At 61.8% G+C, this 16,988-nt stretch overlaps 1 protein-coding gene across 4 annotated transcripts; it reads right to left on the bottom strand.

The window, feature by feature from the left end:
* Positions 1-15,011, bottom strand: EXOC3L4 (exocyst complex component 3 like 4). 4 transcript variants are annotated; one of them, XM_018066045.1, is made up of 13 exons: positions 14,852-15,011; positions 14,266-14,305; positions 8,799-9,220; positions 7,275-7,926; positions 6,223-6,334; positions 5,862-5,984; positions 5,405-5,505; positions 5,123-5,203; positions 3,484-3,598; positions 2,564-2,683; positions 2,335-2,487; positions 1,588-1,709; positions 1-556 (listed from the first exon to the last, which is right to left on the bottom strand). In XM_018066045.1, exons 3-13 carry the CDS (start codon positions 9,202-9,204, stop codon positions 364-366), a joined length of 2,178 nt encoding a protein of 725 aa, XP_017921534.1. In that variant the 5' UTR covers positions 9,205-9,220; positions 14,266-14,305; positions 14,852-15,011; the 3' UTR covers positions 1-363. The 4 variants fall into 4 exon arrangements, with proteins under 4 accessions (XP_017921534.1, XP_017921532.1, XP_017921533.1 ...); XM_018066043.1 differs by lacking the exon at positions 14,266-14,305 and having other exon boundaries at positions 8,799-12,527; XM_018066044.1 differs by lacking the exon at positions 14,266-14,305.

Raw genomic sequence — 16,988 nt, 5'->3', positions numbered from 1 at the left:
TCCTTAGACAGATACCATTTTAATTCATGTTTAGTTTAAAAATAAATACTCTGTTCTTCATTTTCACATTGGGGTGGTGCAGGACAGTTAGACAGGGAGGCCTTCCTGGGTGGGCAGTACCAAAGGGAACTTCTGCACCAAATCCTCCTCCAAATGCCTGGAATGCCTCTCAGGCTTGCTGGCATGCCTGGCATGACCTCCCCTGGCCATCAGGAGGAGGAGGATGGATGGTCCCCCACGGGCGGGCTTCAGGCCTGGGGCTGTGCTGGGGCTGCCTCCCGGGTCGCCGGCTTGGGGCTCAGTCCCTAGGGGCAGGTGGCCACCCCTCCGTCCCCCAGGCAGCCCCCTTTCAGGCCAGCAGCGCTAGATGCAGGTGACCAGCACGTCCACGCCGGTGCCCAACTCGATCTCCTCGAAGAGCACGCGGCCCCCGGCGGCCCCGGAGACCCCGGCCTTGGCGGCAGCCCTCAGCATGGCCTGAGCATGGCGCAGGAAGTGCTGGTTCCGACGGCGGCCCAGGCGGCGCAGTGCCAGGATGGCCAGCACGTGGTCCCGCCTGCAGAGACACGCGGGCCCCCGCTGCAGACTCGACAGCTCCAGTGACACCCCGGACCCGAGGGCGAAGGGGACCCCGGGGCTCGGACTGGAAGCGCTAGGGCACCCAGCATTCCTGGGGGTGCCTGGGTCTTGAAGGGTGCAAAGCCCGGCGGAGACGGGAAGAGGCAAGCCTGATGGGAATGGCCTCTGAGCCCCAGGCAGAGGTTCCGGAAACCTAGTGGACCTAGGGAGGCAGCAGGGGGCTGCCATGCCGCGATGCCAGGAGTGGGGCAGGCAGGGGAGTCAGAGCCTCTTCCCCTGAGAACCCTGCTGGGGAGCCCCGGCCCAGCGGCAAGCAGAGAGGCACGTGGGGTGGGAAGCTTGGCCCAGTGTGCCGCCCCTCCCGCCCCGGGCACCCCAAAGAGCTGGAAGCACTGTCTCCCGCAGCCAGGGAGGGCCGGCCAGCCTGCGCAGGAAAACCCCGAGGGGCCAGAAGGGGAACCTTCCGCCTATGCGCAGTTACTCTGAATAAGGCCAAACAGATGCAGGGGGCTGGGATCAGAGGATTCTCCAGTGGGGCAGGGCGGGGCAGGGGACCAGGAAGGGGCTAGGCCTGGGCTTTCTGTAGACTCCCCATCCTGGAATCTCCAAGGCCATGAGGAGATTCAGCTGGGATTTCCACGTGCGTGATGACTCAGCACCCCCCCAACACACACCCTAGGATCAAAGCCTTCTTCCTGCTGGCAGGTCTTGGGGCTTCCAGAAAGGGCTCTCCCCCGGAGCTGGGGGCTGGTGCCTCCCCCTAAGACTCGCTGGAGGAAGGCTCTGGCTCCCTTCAGACTCCAGGGACCACAAGACTGAATGAGGACGGTGAGATTAGAACACCGGGGAAGGGCAGGGAGGATCCCACCAGGGCCCCCACAGCCTGAGGGTCCAGGGCCCGCAGGTCAGGCTGCTGGCACCTGTGCACGGAGGCCGGTGCTAGTCCGAGCCCCGCCCCGAGGCCCCCTCCCTGTCTCCCGTCCCCAGAACCAGCTCCAAGGTAGGAACCTGATGTCCGGGTAGCTTCTGATGAGCGTCTCCAGGTGCCGCCTGATGTCATCTTTGTAAGTCTCGCCCAGTATGTCAGCCACGCATGGGATAGCTTGGCCCAGCCATGTGGCCTGGGAGCCCTGCGGAGACGAGGGTTCGGTGGGCCACCCCCGCCCCCGCCTGCAGCCCCTCGGTGAGTGCCCGGTTTAGCCCTCCTGCAGCCATCACCGCGGTCCCACCGAGATGCCTCCCGCCCTGCAGAAGGGGACACGCCCGGCTCAGGGTTCCTCTTCCCTCCCCACCACACAGCACAGAAGAGGCTTTCCGTGTCTGCTCAGGCAGGTGAGCCCAGGCCCCGCGGGGAAGGCCTGCCTGGCACCAGACGGGGAGTCGGGGACCAGCGGCCCAGATGAGGGGTGTCTCTGTGGGGAGGACATGCCTGAGCTCGCTCTGCTGGGGGTGGGGTGGAGGAGAGGTCCCACACAGTGCCCGCCCATCAGACGGGGCTGCGACCCTCATCCCTCCCCTATATCCTCCACAAAGTACATGCAAATCAACGCAAACATATGCTACGTGTCCTCCCCACCTGGCCCTGCCCCTGCACGCGGAGAGTGCCGCGAATCATTCGCCAAAGCCTGCCCACTGGGGGGGTCTCTTACAGGGGGCGAGCTGAAATCAGACTGAGCGGGGCACTTTTGGAAGGTCCGCGGGCTGGAGAACCCCCAAGAAGGCCAGCACCCCGGGGTAGTCGGGTGATGCTCCTACCAAGCCCTGGAAGGTATTGCCGATGGCCTGTGCCTCAAGGCCCATCTTCTGGGAGCCACTCCGGCGGTCCACACCCCGGAGCCGCTCACGGGGTTGCAGCGCCTGCGCCAGGTACTCGCGGACAACATAGCGGTGCACCTGCTGCAGAGTCTCCTGGGGGTAGAGGTCAGGGTCACCGGGAGGAGCCCAGGGCATATCCCCACCAGCACCCACCCCCGCCCCCAGATACCTGGGCAAGGGGTGGGGCCATGTGCTCGAGGAGGCCCGAGAAGGCCACCACCTTGTCCATGAGGGGCTGCAGCAGGTCCTGGGTCAGCCAGGCCTTGGTGCACAGGACCCTGAAGAGCGGCTGGGGGTAGAGCAGTGGGCAGTTGGCCGAGGGCTGACCCCCAGCACCCATTAGACCCTCCCCTGGGCACCCAGGGCATGGCTCCGGACAGGGGCAATTCAGGACAAAGGGCGAGCTGGCATCAGGAAGAAAGTCTGGGTTGCTGACCCCCTTCTCTACGGTATCTTGGGGACAGCCCCTCTCCTGGCTCTAGACCTTTCTCTGATGAGAAAACTCTGAGACTGCCTCCTTCAGGCCGGCAGGCCCCGTGGGCATGGTTGGAGTTTGAGCCTCTAGCCAGGCCTTGCCTTGGGAGTCCTGGGGGCGCCTTGAGGGGCTGGATGAGGCGCCATTCCCTGGATGCACCCGCTCTGTGGAGAGGGTCCTCTGAGAGTCTCAGAGTTCGTCTCTGAGAGGAGAGTGAAAGCGTTAGTCACTTAGTCGTGTCCGACTCTTTGTGTCCGCATGGACTGTACCTCCGTCCATGGGATTCCCCAGGCAAGTGTACTAGACTGGGTTGCCATTCCCTTCTCCAGGGGATTCTCCTCACCCAGGGATGGAACCTGGGTGTCCTGCAATTATAGGCGGATTCTTCACCATCTGAGCCACCAGAGAAGCCCAGGACGTGAAGGAAGAAGGCAATTGTTCCCAACTGTTCTTGCTCAGCTGGGAACCTGTCTGGGTTCCCTGCCTGCCCCCGAAACACCACCCCAACACGCCCCTACGGTAAATGAGTGCTGTGACTTGGGCCCCCGGGCTCCGGGACACAGGGCGCACCTGCTGGGCAAGGAAAGTGGGGAGAGAAGGGCCCCCCCCCTCACCTGCACAGCGCCCTGCAAGCCCTGGAGCAGCCGCTTCTGAAAGGCTCGGGCGGCAGCCCCCAGGGCCTTCTCCAGCTCTCCAAAGCTTTCTGGGAACTTGGCCAGAAGGTGAGTCCTGGGGAGGGGGAGGGGCCAGGATTGGGGAAAGTGGGCAAGGGCTCACGGCCTGGCATACAGCCGTGAAGGCTGGGTGCCACCCCAGCTCCGATCACTCAGACTGTAGTGTGAAGGGCAGCCCCCTGGGACGGCACAGTGGAGAAGCCCTGGGAGCCGTCACGTGAGGGGGCGGCAGTGCGCCCAGGAGCCGAGCACGGAGGGGTGGGCCAGGGGAGTGTCGAGGTCCCACCGCATGGCAGGGCCCCTGTGGCAGGGCTGAGCCAGACCTCATCCCTCCTGGCGACAGAAGAGTGCAGCACAGCCCCTCCTGGCACAGAGGCCCTCCTCAGACGCTCGGGATAGTCGCTCAGTCGAGTCTGACTCTGTGACCCCATGGGCAGTAGCCCGCCAGGCTCCTCTGTCCATGGGATTCTCCAGGCCAGAATACTGGAGAGGGTTTCCATTCCCTTCTCCAGAGGATCTTCCCAACCCGGGGACTGAACCCAGGTCTTCTACATTGCAGGTGGATTCTTTATCCTCTGAGCCCCCAGAGAAGCCCTCTGAGCCTCATAACTGCCTCTCCAAATATCACAATGTCCCCATTTCATCATTGAGGAGACAGGGCTAGGCTCTCCCAGTTTGCAGCCCAGGGACACAGAAAGTGAAGTCTCTCAGTCGAGTCCAACTCTTTGTGACCCCATGGACTGCAGCTCGCCAGGCTCCTCCATCCATGGGATTTTCCTGGCCAGAGTACTGGAGTGGGTTGCCATTTCCTTCTCCAGAAAGGCAGGGACACAGAAAGGCAGGCTAAATTTCTACCAGGGCTTGACCAGAGATGGCCTACACCTGAGTCCCCTGTGCCAGGACCAGCCTGGCACAGTCTAGGGACAGAAGAGTGTTAGTGAGCCAGCGCCTTATCACGGTCGTGCTTTGGGTTCCCAGATCCAACAAGTACTGCCTGCGTGACTGTGGACCATTGGCGATGCCTTTCTGAGCCCCCACACTGCATTCCCGTCTGTCCGTGGGGACATCACGCCATCAGCAGTTGCTGATGCGTCTTCAGTTGGGGGACATTACTGGTTGGCCTGGGGCTGAAGGCTCTGGCAGCCCACAGGGGAGGGCCACTGTCCCCTGGAGGCAGAGGAGCCCAGGCCCCAGCACCAGCAAGGCCCTGAGGGTTGGGGTCGGGAGGGAGGCAGGCTTCCAAGAAGAGACAGGGTCCCTAAAAGTAAGAAGACTGAGTGGGATGAGGGAGGAGAAATGGAGCCCTGGGTGGCAGGGATGAGCTGGGCAAGGGTGGCTGGAACCTCGGCCTCTGCTCAGCCCTGAAGCTCCCTGCGTCCCTCCCAGGGCCTCAGCTCTGCGGGGCCAAGAGAGGACCCCATGGCTGGGACAGGGGCGGGGCCGAGCACGGAGAGGGCGTCCCCTTCAGAAGGCCTCTGCGGATGGCCGCTTTGGGGCCGCAGGGCCAACGTCTGCGTTGCGGTTCCCAGGGCTCGCGCGCCCCCTGCCGGTCGCGCCTGGCACCGCGGGACAAACCCACCTGAGCTCCTCGCAGGCATTGATGCTGGCGCACAGGTTAGGCTCGGTCACCGCCCCGGACTCCAGAAAAGCCTTTTCGAACCTGGGGGGCGGGGTACGCAGGGGCCTTGGAGACTCTCCCTGGCTGCTAAGACCCCGAGTCCGCCCTCCAGGTTTCTCCCTCCTAGTTGTCCGGAATCTCGAATTCCGAGGTAACGGGATGAATGGTTCCTCCTCAGGGACAACCAGCGTCCACACCCTGGCCACCCCGCCCACCACATCCCGGCCCAGGATTCGCCCGCACCTGTGCAGGAAGAGCCCCAGCGCCCGCGCGCAGATCCCCAACGTGGTGGACTCCAGTTCTGCGGAGATGGCGCCGGCCGCCTTCACGTGCTCCGCCACAAGCTGCGAGCGAGCGCGTCTGAGCCCTCTGTCCCGATGGCCCCAGCGCCAAATCGTGGGGCAGGGACGTCTCCACCCTCCCCGCTCTGCCTCCCAGTCTCGGCTCCGACTTCCAGGGGCCCCGTTTTCCAGGGGGTCAGCCCTCCCAGCTCCGCACATCCACGGGGTCCCCCCCGCCCCGCTCAGCTGGGAGCTGTGGCCTCGCGCTCCCAGCCTGGTCATGAGACCCGAGGACTTCTGCCCGCGCCCCACGTGGGGCCTCAGGCCCCCGTTCGATGGGGAGAGGCTGTTGTGACTGTGCCTTATAAGAGAGTCTCCACCGCCAGAGGCCTAAACCCACGGCCTTCCCTCCGGCGCACCATGCAGACGTCGAAGGAGAGTGGCGTGTGGTAGAGGCCCCGCAGCTCTTCGGGGGCCTCCGCAGCTGCCCAGCGACTCTGCTCCAGCTGCAGGATGCCATCGAAGCAGCTCGCGATCTTGGTCTGTGCGGGCCAGGGAAGGGGCCGCGGTGAGACCCTCCCAGGAGGGAGACCCCCTACCTCCAAGTCCTAGGGCACGCCCTTGGCGACAAGAGCACCCCTGCCGGGGCACAGGCCCACGCCCGAGGCCGCAGAGCGGAGAGATGCTCAGACCATGTGCACTGCGCCTCCCTATCCGGCTGGCATTGACCACCCTCTACCTGGACCCCGCCCCCTTCGGCCCGGCCCCGCCCCGTCTCACCTCCAGGAAGCTGGTGTAGTCATCTTCCAGTTGGGCCCAGACGTCCGGTGCCAGGAGTGGGGGCAGCGGCTCCGAGGGCAGAGCCTGGTCCTGGGAGCCCAGGAAATCAGGACTGGAAGGCAGGGCGGGGCCTGAAGGTCTGGGCTGGACTCTGATGCGGCCGCGGCTGTCCCCACTGCCCTCTGCCTTGGCTCAAAGCCTAATGCCATCGCTGTGAGGCCCGGAATCTGGGCTTCCGTTCACACGCCCGGCACCCCAGCCTGCCCTCCAGGTTTCCGTGCCAAGCGCCCCTCCGCCGGGCTTCCCACCTCAGGATTTCCTGGCTAAGCAGTCGGCGGAGCGTGCCCCGAAAGCATAAAGAAGGCAGTCCGGATGGACCTCGACCAGCTTGCTTCGGGAGTGACCTCCACCCTCTCGCTCGGGGTTCACCCAAATTGAGCTCTAAACGCCCCCAGGACCTTGCAGTTCAGGGTCCAGCTAGAATCCAGCCCACACCGGGGCGGGCGCCTGTCTGCAGCCACGCAGAATATTAAGGAGCCCAGCACTTTGGCGCCCCTCCAACTGCCCGCCTGCCTGGGGAGCTGGGGAGCGCTCAGGGGCACCGGGGACCCACCCCATCACGTCTGCAGAGCCCTGAACCGAGGTGTCCATCCAAAGCAAGAGTGGGGGTGAAAGCCAGCCCTCAAGAGCGCGGTGAGCCGTGGTTGTGTCCAGCCTGGAGGGGGCGCCCTTGGCCAGTTCGCTAAAGGCCCCGCGTGGACTTAGGGGGGACTCCCCGGGCTCGCCGCCTCGGAAGCAACCCCGCCCATAGCGCTTTCCAGCTTCTGAACCGAGAGGGAGAGCACCAGGGTCTGGGAGGGGGAGGAGAGAATGTCAAAGGGCTCCCGGATCTGGGATCTTGGGTGCCTAACAGCCAGCACTCTCCCAGGGAGGAAAAGGAGGAGAAAGGTGCCCTGTGCCCTTCAGAGCAGGTTCCCGAAGGCCTCGCGGGCGGGCAGTGCCAGCCCCTCCTCGCCCTCGCCCCACCCCCCGGCCGCCGGCCCGGGCCTCACCTGCTGTAGACGTTGGCGGCCCAGTCCAGCAGCACGTAGAGCTGCTCGCAGCCGCGGGCGTCGTGCGCGAGCTCCTGGAGGCGCCCGGCCACCGCGCCGTGGAAGGCACGCAGGTAGGCCGCCCACGCCGGGAAGCCGGCGGCCGCGTAAGCGGGGTGCACCTCCCGCTGCACCTTCTGCAGGTCGCGGCGAACCAAAGCGCCGAGCTCGGCCAGGAGCCGCGCCAAGTCGGGGGCAGCGTCGGGCGCCCCCGGGGCCTCCCCCGCGCCCGCCTGCCGCACGCGCTCCTCTGCGCTCCGCCGCACGGCGTCCTCCCAGTACTGGCGCCAGCGGCGCGGCGTGCGCAGAAAGTCGCCGTCTGCGGGGGGCTCCGGGTGGGCCTCCTCTTCCGCGCGCACCACTCGGGCCAGCTCCGCGAGCGCGGCTGCGTCCACGCCATCCGGGCCCAGCGTCTCGCGCACGATGGCGCCGATCTCCGCGGCCAGCCCGTCGTAGTGCAGGCACACGTCCATGGCGCGCCGCGCAAAGCCCGTGGGGTCCTGCTGGAAGGTGCACGAGGCTTTCTCGGTCACTAGCCCCGTCTCCAGGTGCCGCAGCCGCTCGAAGGCGGCTAGGAGTTGCCGCTCAGAGATGAGGTCTGCCACGGACGTGCCTTTTGCAAGGTCGGGCGAGAAGAGGGCCAGTGAAGGGGGGGCTCCAGGTAAGCTGGTCGGCCCCGACCCTACACCCTGGGCTGGGCTGCCTGGCCCCAGAGCGCTACGGAAGGCCTGCACCAGGAACGAGGGACCCGACTGCTCTATGTCCTTCGGAATTGCCTTTGAAGAGGCAGATCCCAGGTCCCAAGTCTGGTTCAGATCATGCCTGGGATGGGTCCTGCCTCCCCTTGCCTTCAGCCCCTACACCGGCCGCTGCTCCCTGCATGGAGCTGGACCTGGTGGCCTCCAGTGCAGTCCTGACTCAGGTCCAGTGGGGCCAGAGCTCAGTCTGGGCGTGCCCTTGGATGCCCAGGTTCCTGCCCGCGGTGTCCAGCTTCAGCCTTTCTTGTTCCCCGCTGTTCCCCGCTCTGGACCAGCCTCCACCCCCAGGAGCCCTCCACTTTCTCCTGCGCGCCCTCTTCAGGGCTCATCTCCTGGGTGGCCCCCTAATCTCGCCTCCAGGCGGTCTTGGCTCCCAGGCACCCTCCGTGATCCTGTGATCTGACTGGGCCAGTGCCTTGTCCACCAGTCCGGTTTGGCCAGGAGCCAGGCTGTGGAAGCCCGTGGAGTTCTGGGGCCCTGCAGATCTGGGTTCAAATCTCATTTTTCCACTTCCCAGCTGTGAGACGTGAGGCAAGTCACTTAACCTCTCTGAGCCTCACTTTTCTCGGCTGCCCTTGTTGAAACGCTGGAAGAATTTTACCGTGCAGTTGTGCCGCGGTAGGGGTTTGGGGTGGCTGAGGAGGGTAACCCATCAAGAAGCCTGGGCCCCGCCACCCCCCCCCCCTTGGTTTCCTCCCCTGCTCAGTGGGGGCGGGGCAGCCCTCACCTTTGGCTTCCTCAGGCCCCGCCCCCGTGGACAACCGCCGGCCAACATCTTCCTTGGCCTTGGAGGACCCCTTCCTGCCGCAGGCTGGCCCTGGCTCCGAGGTCACCCCGGTCTGGTCCACGGCAGGGCAGTTGTCTGGAGTGCGCCGCAAAGACCCGAACAGGAAGCGGCCGCTGAGCCTGAGCAGCCCTGCGTCTCCCCGGGAGGCTCGAACCGAGGCCCGCTGGCTCGCCCTCGAGAGGGCCCGCCGCAAGGTGCCCAGGCCAGGCCTGAAGCCCTCGTGCTGGGCGCCGGGCGCGTCCTCGCTGCTCGCCCATCGGGCGCCCTGGGCTGGGGTGTGCGGCTCCACCGGCTCCTGGGGGCGGTGCAGCTCCAGCCCAGAGGCCTGTGTCTGTGGCAACGGCATCTTGGCAGCAGCGGAGCTGGGGGTGAAAGGGAAGCTCAGGAACTCGGGGTGGGGTGGTGGTGGGGCGACCAGTCCCCGGGAGCAGACACCAAAACCCCATAAGATCCGCAGAGGGCGTGTGGGGGCCCAGGCGCTGGTCAGGGAAGCTTCCCACCACCACCAGAGGTGACCCCAAAGCTGTCAAAAGGAACTGTCGCCAGGCAGCTCCCGTGGCCTGAGCCGTCCTTATGCCAGGATGCAGCTGCTTCTGCAGACACGGACAGCTACTTCTATAAGGAAGCCTCCCCTGGCACCATTTTCCATGACGGTCTCCCCTGAATACCCACCCACGCTGGGTCTGCCAAGCCAGACCCTCCCACCAGAGCTGGAGAGGGAAACGAAGGTGCAGATCCCAGGGCTTAGCCCAGCCCGCAGCCCACAGTCCCCAGAGTGGGCTCAGCAGCCACGGCCAGAGCTTCCTGAACCTCGAGTCCTGAGGCCTAGCGTGTCTACCCCCTCGACAGTACCTTCACTGCCCTCTCACCCCTCAGCTCACCCCCTTTCAGCCATCACACTCACTGCTTCTGCTCAAAGCGGAGCTCAACAGCCCCCTGTGGAAGACGTCCACCCCTTTCCCTGGATGTCCCAGCACTGGACGGGGGTGGGGTCAGGTTGGAGGGGGCTGGCCCAGGCCACCCAGGGCTTATCGAGGCCTTGCAGCCTTCAGGGAAGGCTGTGGGAGGGGCCTTGGTTCTATATTTAACCAGGGGCTGAAGGCTCCTAACTCTGATTCTCACCCATGATCTCCTCCCCGCTGGCCCCGTAGAGGACAGGGAGGGCGTCTCCAGGGCATGGGGGCCTGAGCACAGGGCCCTCACCACCTCCAGGCTCCCCCAGTCTCTGCTCATCCCCACCCCCTTTCAGCCTCGCCTGGCTGTTGGGGAAAAAGAAGAGAAACTTCTTGGCCTGCTGGGACCTCCCACACACCCCACTGTGTAAAGACAATTTGAAGTTGGTGAGGGCCAGCAAGTTTTCACTTCAGCCCAAGGAACTAGGGCCCAAAAGAGGGCAGGACCTGCTGAAGTCACTGACCAACCAGAGGCTGAGCTACCCCCCCATCTCCTGGCAACCCCCCACCACGGGGACAAAGGCCAGGCTGGATCCAGCACCTGAGCCTTGGGTGATATTGAGCTGGAGTGGCCTCTCTGCAGGCCTCAGTGGGCCTGGGGTGATTGACACCAGGATGGGCAGGGCCCATCCCCTAACCCACCCCCTTCCCCGCACCTGCCAGCAAGATGTCTGTCTAGGGGCAGACATGCAGGGGGTTGCTGAGGCCTATCTTCCTCTCCCAGAGGCAGCTGAGCAGCTGGAAGGAGGCTGTCCCGAGGGAGGGGCCGGCCCAGGTGCTTCATTCGAGCCTTATCAGCCCCGCCCTGGCCACAGGTCATGGTTCCCCCAGATGCCAGGACTCAGGGACCATGCCCTCAGGTCAGCCCCGACACAGCAGGGAGCATTGTGCCAGCGGCCTTCTGACCCCGCCGCTCCCCACCCCCCGCAGTGCCCCCCGGTGCCCAGCAAGGGCAGGAGTGGTGAAGGAGCCATTCCAGCGGGGCCCAGCCTGCCCTGCTCTGGGCTCTGTCTCCAGGGAGTGTGGGGGCAGGACAAGCCATCCTACCTTGGTTGGCAAGAGCTCGCACCTAGTAAGCACCTACTGTATGCTCGGTCCAATGCCTGGCACTGTCAGATCCCCATGACAACAAAGTGACAGGGTGACATTCTCCCCACTTTATAGATAAGGAAACAGGCTCAGAGAGGGGCAGGGTCTTGCCTTAAGCCACACAGCTCAGGGGCGGGGAGTCAGGACCAGCCCAGGTCTGGCTAGGAACCTGGGAGCAGAGGCTGAACCCTGTCTCCCAGTAGCAGCAGCCCAGCGTTGCTGCCCAGGGAACCCTTTCTTCTGGCAGAGGGTCTGAAGATGGGCAGGCTGCCAGATGCCAGGAGTGGCTTCAGACTTGAAGTTCTCCAGGAAGCCTAGGGGAAAATTCTGGGGGAAAAGGGGCAGCTGGCGGCTGGGTCTCACGGGAGGTAACAGAGGCAGACACTTGAAACCCAGCCACCCTGCCTGACCACCTCATCCCAAAGCCCATCGAGGCCCCCTGGTGTTCCCTCTGCCCGCTGCTCCCTGAATCCTGCTTCAGCATCTTCCCAAGTCATTCTTGACCTTCAGGAGGCACCAGTCAATCAGGTCACTCTCCTGCTTTAAACCCTTCTGTGGCTCCCCACAGCCTGGCATTAGAAGCCGCCCTCGCCCCCATCATGGTCTGAACTTCCTCCAGCCTGATGCCCGGGCCTCCTGGGCCTGCACCCAGCCCAGCTCCCGGCTTCTGCTCAGGCAGCTCCTCCTCCCAGCCTCTCCCTCTGCTCCCCAGCGCTGACCTTGATTTCAGAATCTGGGGTGCAGTCGCCTCCACCTCCCAGCAGTCCGTGGGCTGTGCTGTGCCGCCTGCCTGCTCATCAGGCCCTGGACTGGCTCCCTGGAGATGGGGCCGCCTCACTGGCCTGGGGACCTCTGTCCCTCCACCCCTCCTTACTGCCCAGAGGCAGCCTGCGGGGGCAGTGAGCCTTCAGTGTGAAGATCACCCCTGCCTGTGCGGGCCCTCTTGGGTGTCAGGCTGGTGTCTTCTGGGCTGCAGAGTCCCTGCTGACTCTGCAGTGGCCCCGTCCCGGGCCTGCCTCCCCAGCCATGGGGCCTCTTCCTGGCTCTCTCTCTCTCTCTGTCTGTTGCCCTGAGTGTTCAGAGGCCCTGGCCCCTGCACCTTGGCCTCAGCTGAACTTCAGGAGCCAGGAGATACAGGCCTGGGCTGCACCCTGAGACCCATGTTCTCCAGGTCAGGGTATCGCGCCCACTGCAGGGCCAGTAACAGGGGTGGGAACACCACCCAGAAGCCATGCTTACTGGAAGCTCCCACCTGAGGCCACCCTATCTGTGACCAAGTCAGGTCTGGACTCCCCTCACCACTGGGTATCTCCACCCTAGCTTCTACCCACTTTCCCCAGGCCTGCCCTCCTATAGCAGCTCTTCCCAGGTATCCCATCGCAGTCCCGATCTTTCCAACTCCCCAGGGACTGGGCCATCACCCCATCCTTCAAAGCTCCCAAGTAGCCACCGGGGGCAGAGGACTGCGTCTCCCTTGTACCTCCCACCCGTCATCCCCCCATCACCTGGTCACAGGTCCTACCTGTACTCCTTCCTAGACCCCCTGGATTCCATCTCCTTAGAGGGGTCGGGGGTCTTGCCAAAATATAAACCTCCCCTAAAGCCCTTCTCTGCGGGTAAGATTCTTCTGAAAGAAGGAAGAAGACAAGCATGTGTGCTCTCAGCATTCAACATTTGCCTAGAAGATCTAATTAAGTCAATAAGGCAAGAAAAATGAATAAGAGGTATAAATATTGGGAAGGACCTGATAAAAATGTCATTATTTGGAGGTGATGGATTACCTGCTTAGAAATAGCTTTCTTAAACTCCAGAAAAGCCTATTTTTAAAAAGTTCTTAACTGGACATGGAACAATGGACTGATTCAAAATTGGGAAAGGAGTACGTCAAGGCTGTATATTGTCACCCTGCTTATTTAATGTCTAAGCAGAGTCCATCGTTTGAAATGCTGGGCTGGATGAAGCACAACTGGAATCAAGATTGTCAGGAGAAATACCGATAAACTCAGCTACACAGATGACACCACCCTTATGGCAGAAAGTGAAGAGGAACTAAAGAGTGTCTTGATGAAGGTGAAAGAGAGTGAAAAACTGGCTTAAAATTCAGCATTCAAAATACGAAGGTCACGCCATCCCGTTCCATCACTCCATGGCAAACAGACGGGGAGAATGGAAAGAGCGACAGACTATTTTCTTGGGCTCCAAAATCACTGCAGACGGTGACTGTAGCCGTGCAATTAAAAAACGCTTGGTCCTTGGAAGAAAGGCTATGACAAAGCTAGACAGCATATTAAAAAGCAGAGACATTATTTGCTGACAAATGTCTGTAGACTCAAACCTATGACCTTCCCAGTAGTCATGTATGGATGTGAGAGTTGGACCACAAAAAAGGCTGAGTGGCGAAGAATCGATGCTTTTGAACTGTGGTGTTGGAGAAGACTCTTGAGTCCCTTGGACTGTAAGGAGATCAAAACCAGTCAATCCTAAAGGAAATCAATCCTGAATAACTATTGGAAAGATTGATGCTGAAGGTGAAGCGCCAATACTTTGGCCACCTGATGCAAAGAGTTAGAAAAGACCCTGGTGCTGGAAAAGACTGAAGGCAGGAGGAGAAGGGCACTACAGAGGATGAGATAGTTGGATGGCATTGCCGACTCAACAGACCTAAATCTGAGCAAACCCCGGGCAATGGTGAAGGACGGGGAGGCCTGGCGTGCTGCATCCATGGGGTCGCAGAGTCGGACACGACTGAGCGACTGAACAACAACAAAGAGGCGCTTAAAGCCTCCCTTCTTGAGGCTTCCTGGTGGCTCAGTGGGAAAGAATCCACCTGCCAATGCAAGAGAGGTGGGTTCGATCCCTGACCCGGCAAGATCCCATCTGCTGCGGGGCAACTAAGCCCTTGCACCCCAACTATCGAGCCTGTGCTCCAGAGCCCCGAACTGCAGCTACTGAAGCCCGCGTGCCTAGACCCTGTGCTCCACAGCAAAAGAAACCACTGAAATGAGAGAGGCCTGCCCTCCACAACAGAGCACAGCCCCCACTGGCCAGAGCTAGAGAAAAGCCCCGCAGCAATGAAGACCCAGCATAGCCAAAAATAAATAAATAAGTACCAATTTAAAAAAGGCTTCCCTTAATTCAGCAACAAAATATAACACTCGTCCCCACCCCGCTCTGCCATCACCCTCAGGAGAAGCACACCCTCCTGCTCAGCTCAGCATTCAAGGAAGCACCTGGCCCCTGCAGGTTCCTCTCCTACCCTCTCTCTCTCACTCACTCGCTCACCCACTCTGGTCACTCGGATGCACTCACGTGTCCTCCACACCTTTGTACAGACTGTTCTCTCTGCCAACAGTGACCTCTCTCACCTTCTCCAGCTCCTTCACGGCTCAGCACAGGCGGCTCCTCCTGCAAGAAGCCTTCCCTGACCACCTGAGCCCCAGACCACAGTCAAGACCTCCTGCTCCACGCCTGGTTCCTGACCTATGCATGACTTCTCCCATGACTGAGGGGCACTTCCAGGGTCTGGGGTATCTTCCCCTTGACCAGGAGCCCCCCAAGCAGGGAGTGGGCCTGACCCAGCATCCAACCATGGCAGGTACCAAGGAAAACAGATAAGCAGTTTCATGTAGGCGCATCAGCCCATGGGTGTGCAGCCACTTTTGTGACTGTGGTGTCCCCTGGTGTGTGTGTGCCTCAGAGGGTCTGTGAGTGGCTCTGTCCGTGAGTCTCCATCTGTCTGCATGTCTTCATGTCCCTGTCTGTTTGCTTCCTATCTGTGTGTGTGTGTGTGTGTTCATTGTGACTTGAGCTGGCATTCTGCTCTGGGCTCTAAGCTGAAGCCGATAGCCTGGAAGGCCACTGGCAGAACCGGAACTGTCCTCAAGCCCTCGAATCCCCGCCTCCTGCCCACAACACCCCAGAGGCCCTCCTCCTCTACCTGCGTGGACATACCTGCCGGGTGAGTAGACGCTGGGCCCCAGGCAGAGCAGGGCCACCAGGGGAAGCCGGTGGGGCCGGGCCCTCAGAGCAGGACCCGGGCGATGGGGTCCCTGCAGCAGCCAGAGGGATTGACCCACGGCTGGGGCTTTCCAGCTGCAGTCACACGGGCCGGCCCCAGCCCCACCCCAAGCCCCGCCCTCCACCAGGAGCTCTGCTTTCACTTTGAGATGGCCTCCCCCCGCCCCCCGCCCTGCTCAGAGGCAATCACGCCAACCTTTGATTCCTGCAGCAGTGTGGAGCCCAGCCCAGGCTCAGGTCAGGGGCCTTGGTGGCTGTCGGCTTAAAAAATACTCACAGCCTAAAAGTTGAGAGTTGCATTCCATTCGGTGGGCAGTTTTAGGACTTCAAGCCTGGGAAGCAGCACCTCAAGTACTCTGAGAGAACTGCTCTGAGAAGGGGAGCAGGGGACTGGTTATATTGAAGTTTTGCAATGAAAGGTAGTCTTGTTAAAGAAAACCAGATATCCCAAGTCACGAACTTCGGCACTTTTCTGTGTGGGAAGACGCAAGAGTCTGTCACTGAAATCATTGCTTTCATTGGACCTCAGCTGTCAGGGCCGGTCATCTGCTCTTCACATCCTGAGCTTCCTTCCTTTTCTCAGGCCTCACTGTCGGGGGTGGCTGTAGTCTGATGGTTGCTAGATAGCAGGTATTCTTGTGTCCCCTTAGGGCTCACAGGTTCACACTGGAGGGCTGCAATTGCGGTCAACTGTGACACCCTTGTTTACTGATACGACAGGAAATATTCCATTGCTCCTTCCCAGGTGGCTCAGTGGTAAAGTTGCCAATGCAGCTGACCCGGGTTCGATCCCTGGGTCAGAAAGATCCCCTGGAGAAGGAAATGGCAACTCGCTCCAGCATTCTTGCCTGGGAAACCCCATGGACAGAGGAGGCTGGCAGGCTATAGTCCCTGGGGTTGCAAAAGGGTTGGACACAGCTTAGCGACTAAACAACAATTTCTCAGGGTGAAGGAGAGGATGAGGGGGTAGCACTCTGGGGTCTGTAGGGAGCTGACCTTGCTGGGGACGGCTGGGACAGCCCGTCCCTCGTGGTCAGACTGAGGCTCAAAGGAGCAGGAGCCAACCGGCTGGAAGTGGGCACCCAGCCCACGGTGTCCAAGCCCAGAAGGACCCTTCCCTCCAGGGCGGAGTCGCCAGCACCAGCCCTGTGCCCTGCCAAGCTCATCGTGAGAGCCCCTGTGCCCTGCCTGGTGCTAAGAGCCCTGAGGGCAGACATGGGGGACCGAGAGCAGGGAGGGACACGGAGACAACACAAGGAACATTGTAAGCCACGCTTCAGCAGCTGGGAGGAGGACAGATCGGCTCGCACTCAGGGACGGGGATGGGTGGCAGGGGTCAGCCCATGAGGGACGGCGCAGAGGTGGGCCTGAGACTGATCAGCCACGAGCACGCAGCCTACTTCCCCACGGTGACTCCAGTTAAAGACATTTAGTGGGAAGGGTCACTGAAACTTCCCAGAAGAGGCAGGCCCCACACCTTCCTGGGGGGATTCCGCTGCTGGCGTCCTAGGGAAAAAAAACTTAGGGAAAATCCAGGGAGGACAGATCCAGGCCTGTTCACTCGGGCTGGAGCCACAGGGCCATGGCGCAGAGCAGCGGAGGTGCTCCAGATAGCATCCTGGAGAGAGCAAACGCAAGCCTGTGGACCATCCCAAGGCTGCCAACGCAGACATTCATTTTCTCAAAGTTCTGGGGGCTGCAAGGTTCCAGATCAAGGTGCTGGCAGGGCTGGTTTCTCCCAAGGCCTCTCTCCTGGGCTGCGGACGGCCATCTTCTCCCTGTGTCTTCACATGGTTATCATCTGTGGGTCTGTGTCCTGACCGCCCCTTCCCATAAGGCCATGTTGGACTAGGACCCACTAAAATGGGCTTGTTTTAACTTGTTGTGGTTGTTCAGTCCCTAAGTCGGGTCCGACTCTCTGGGACCCCGTGGCTCTTTAAAGACCCATCTCCAAATACAAACCCACTCTGAGGTCCTGGGAGTTAAAACTTCAACAGAAGGAAGTTTGCAGGACAAAGTCCAGCCCACAGCAGACTGGAAGGCACCCACGGTGCTGCGGCGCCTTGCTGTC

Source organism: Capra hircus, chromosome 21 (assembly GCF_001704415.2).
Source record: "Capra hircus breed San Clemente chromosome 21, ASM170441v1, whole genome shotgun sequence".
Classification (NCBI taxonomy): Eukaryota; Metazoa; Chordata; class Mammalia; order Artiodactyla; family Bovidae; genus Capra; species Capra hircus.
This window is presented reverse-complemented; position numbering and strand designations above follow the sequence as displayed.

Coding starts and splice junctions, on each gene's coding strand:
- EXOC3L4 (XM_018066045.1), bottom strand. CDS start 9,204: ATGCCGTTGCCACAGACACAGGCCTCTGGGCTGGAGCTGCACCGCCCC. Junction 5,204..5,404: donor CTGGGGCTCTTCCTGCACAG/GTGCGGGCGAAT, acceptor CCCGCCCCCCAG/GTTCGAAAAGGCTTTTCTGG. Junction 2,488..2,563: donor TGGCCCCACCCCTTGCCCAG/GTATCTGGGGGC, acceptor CTCTACCCCCAG/GAGACTCTGCAGCAGGTGCA.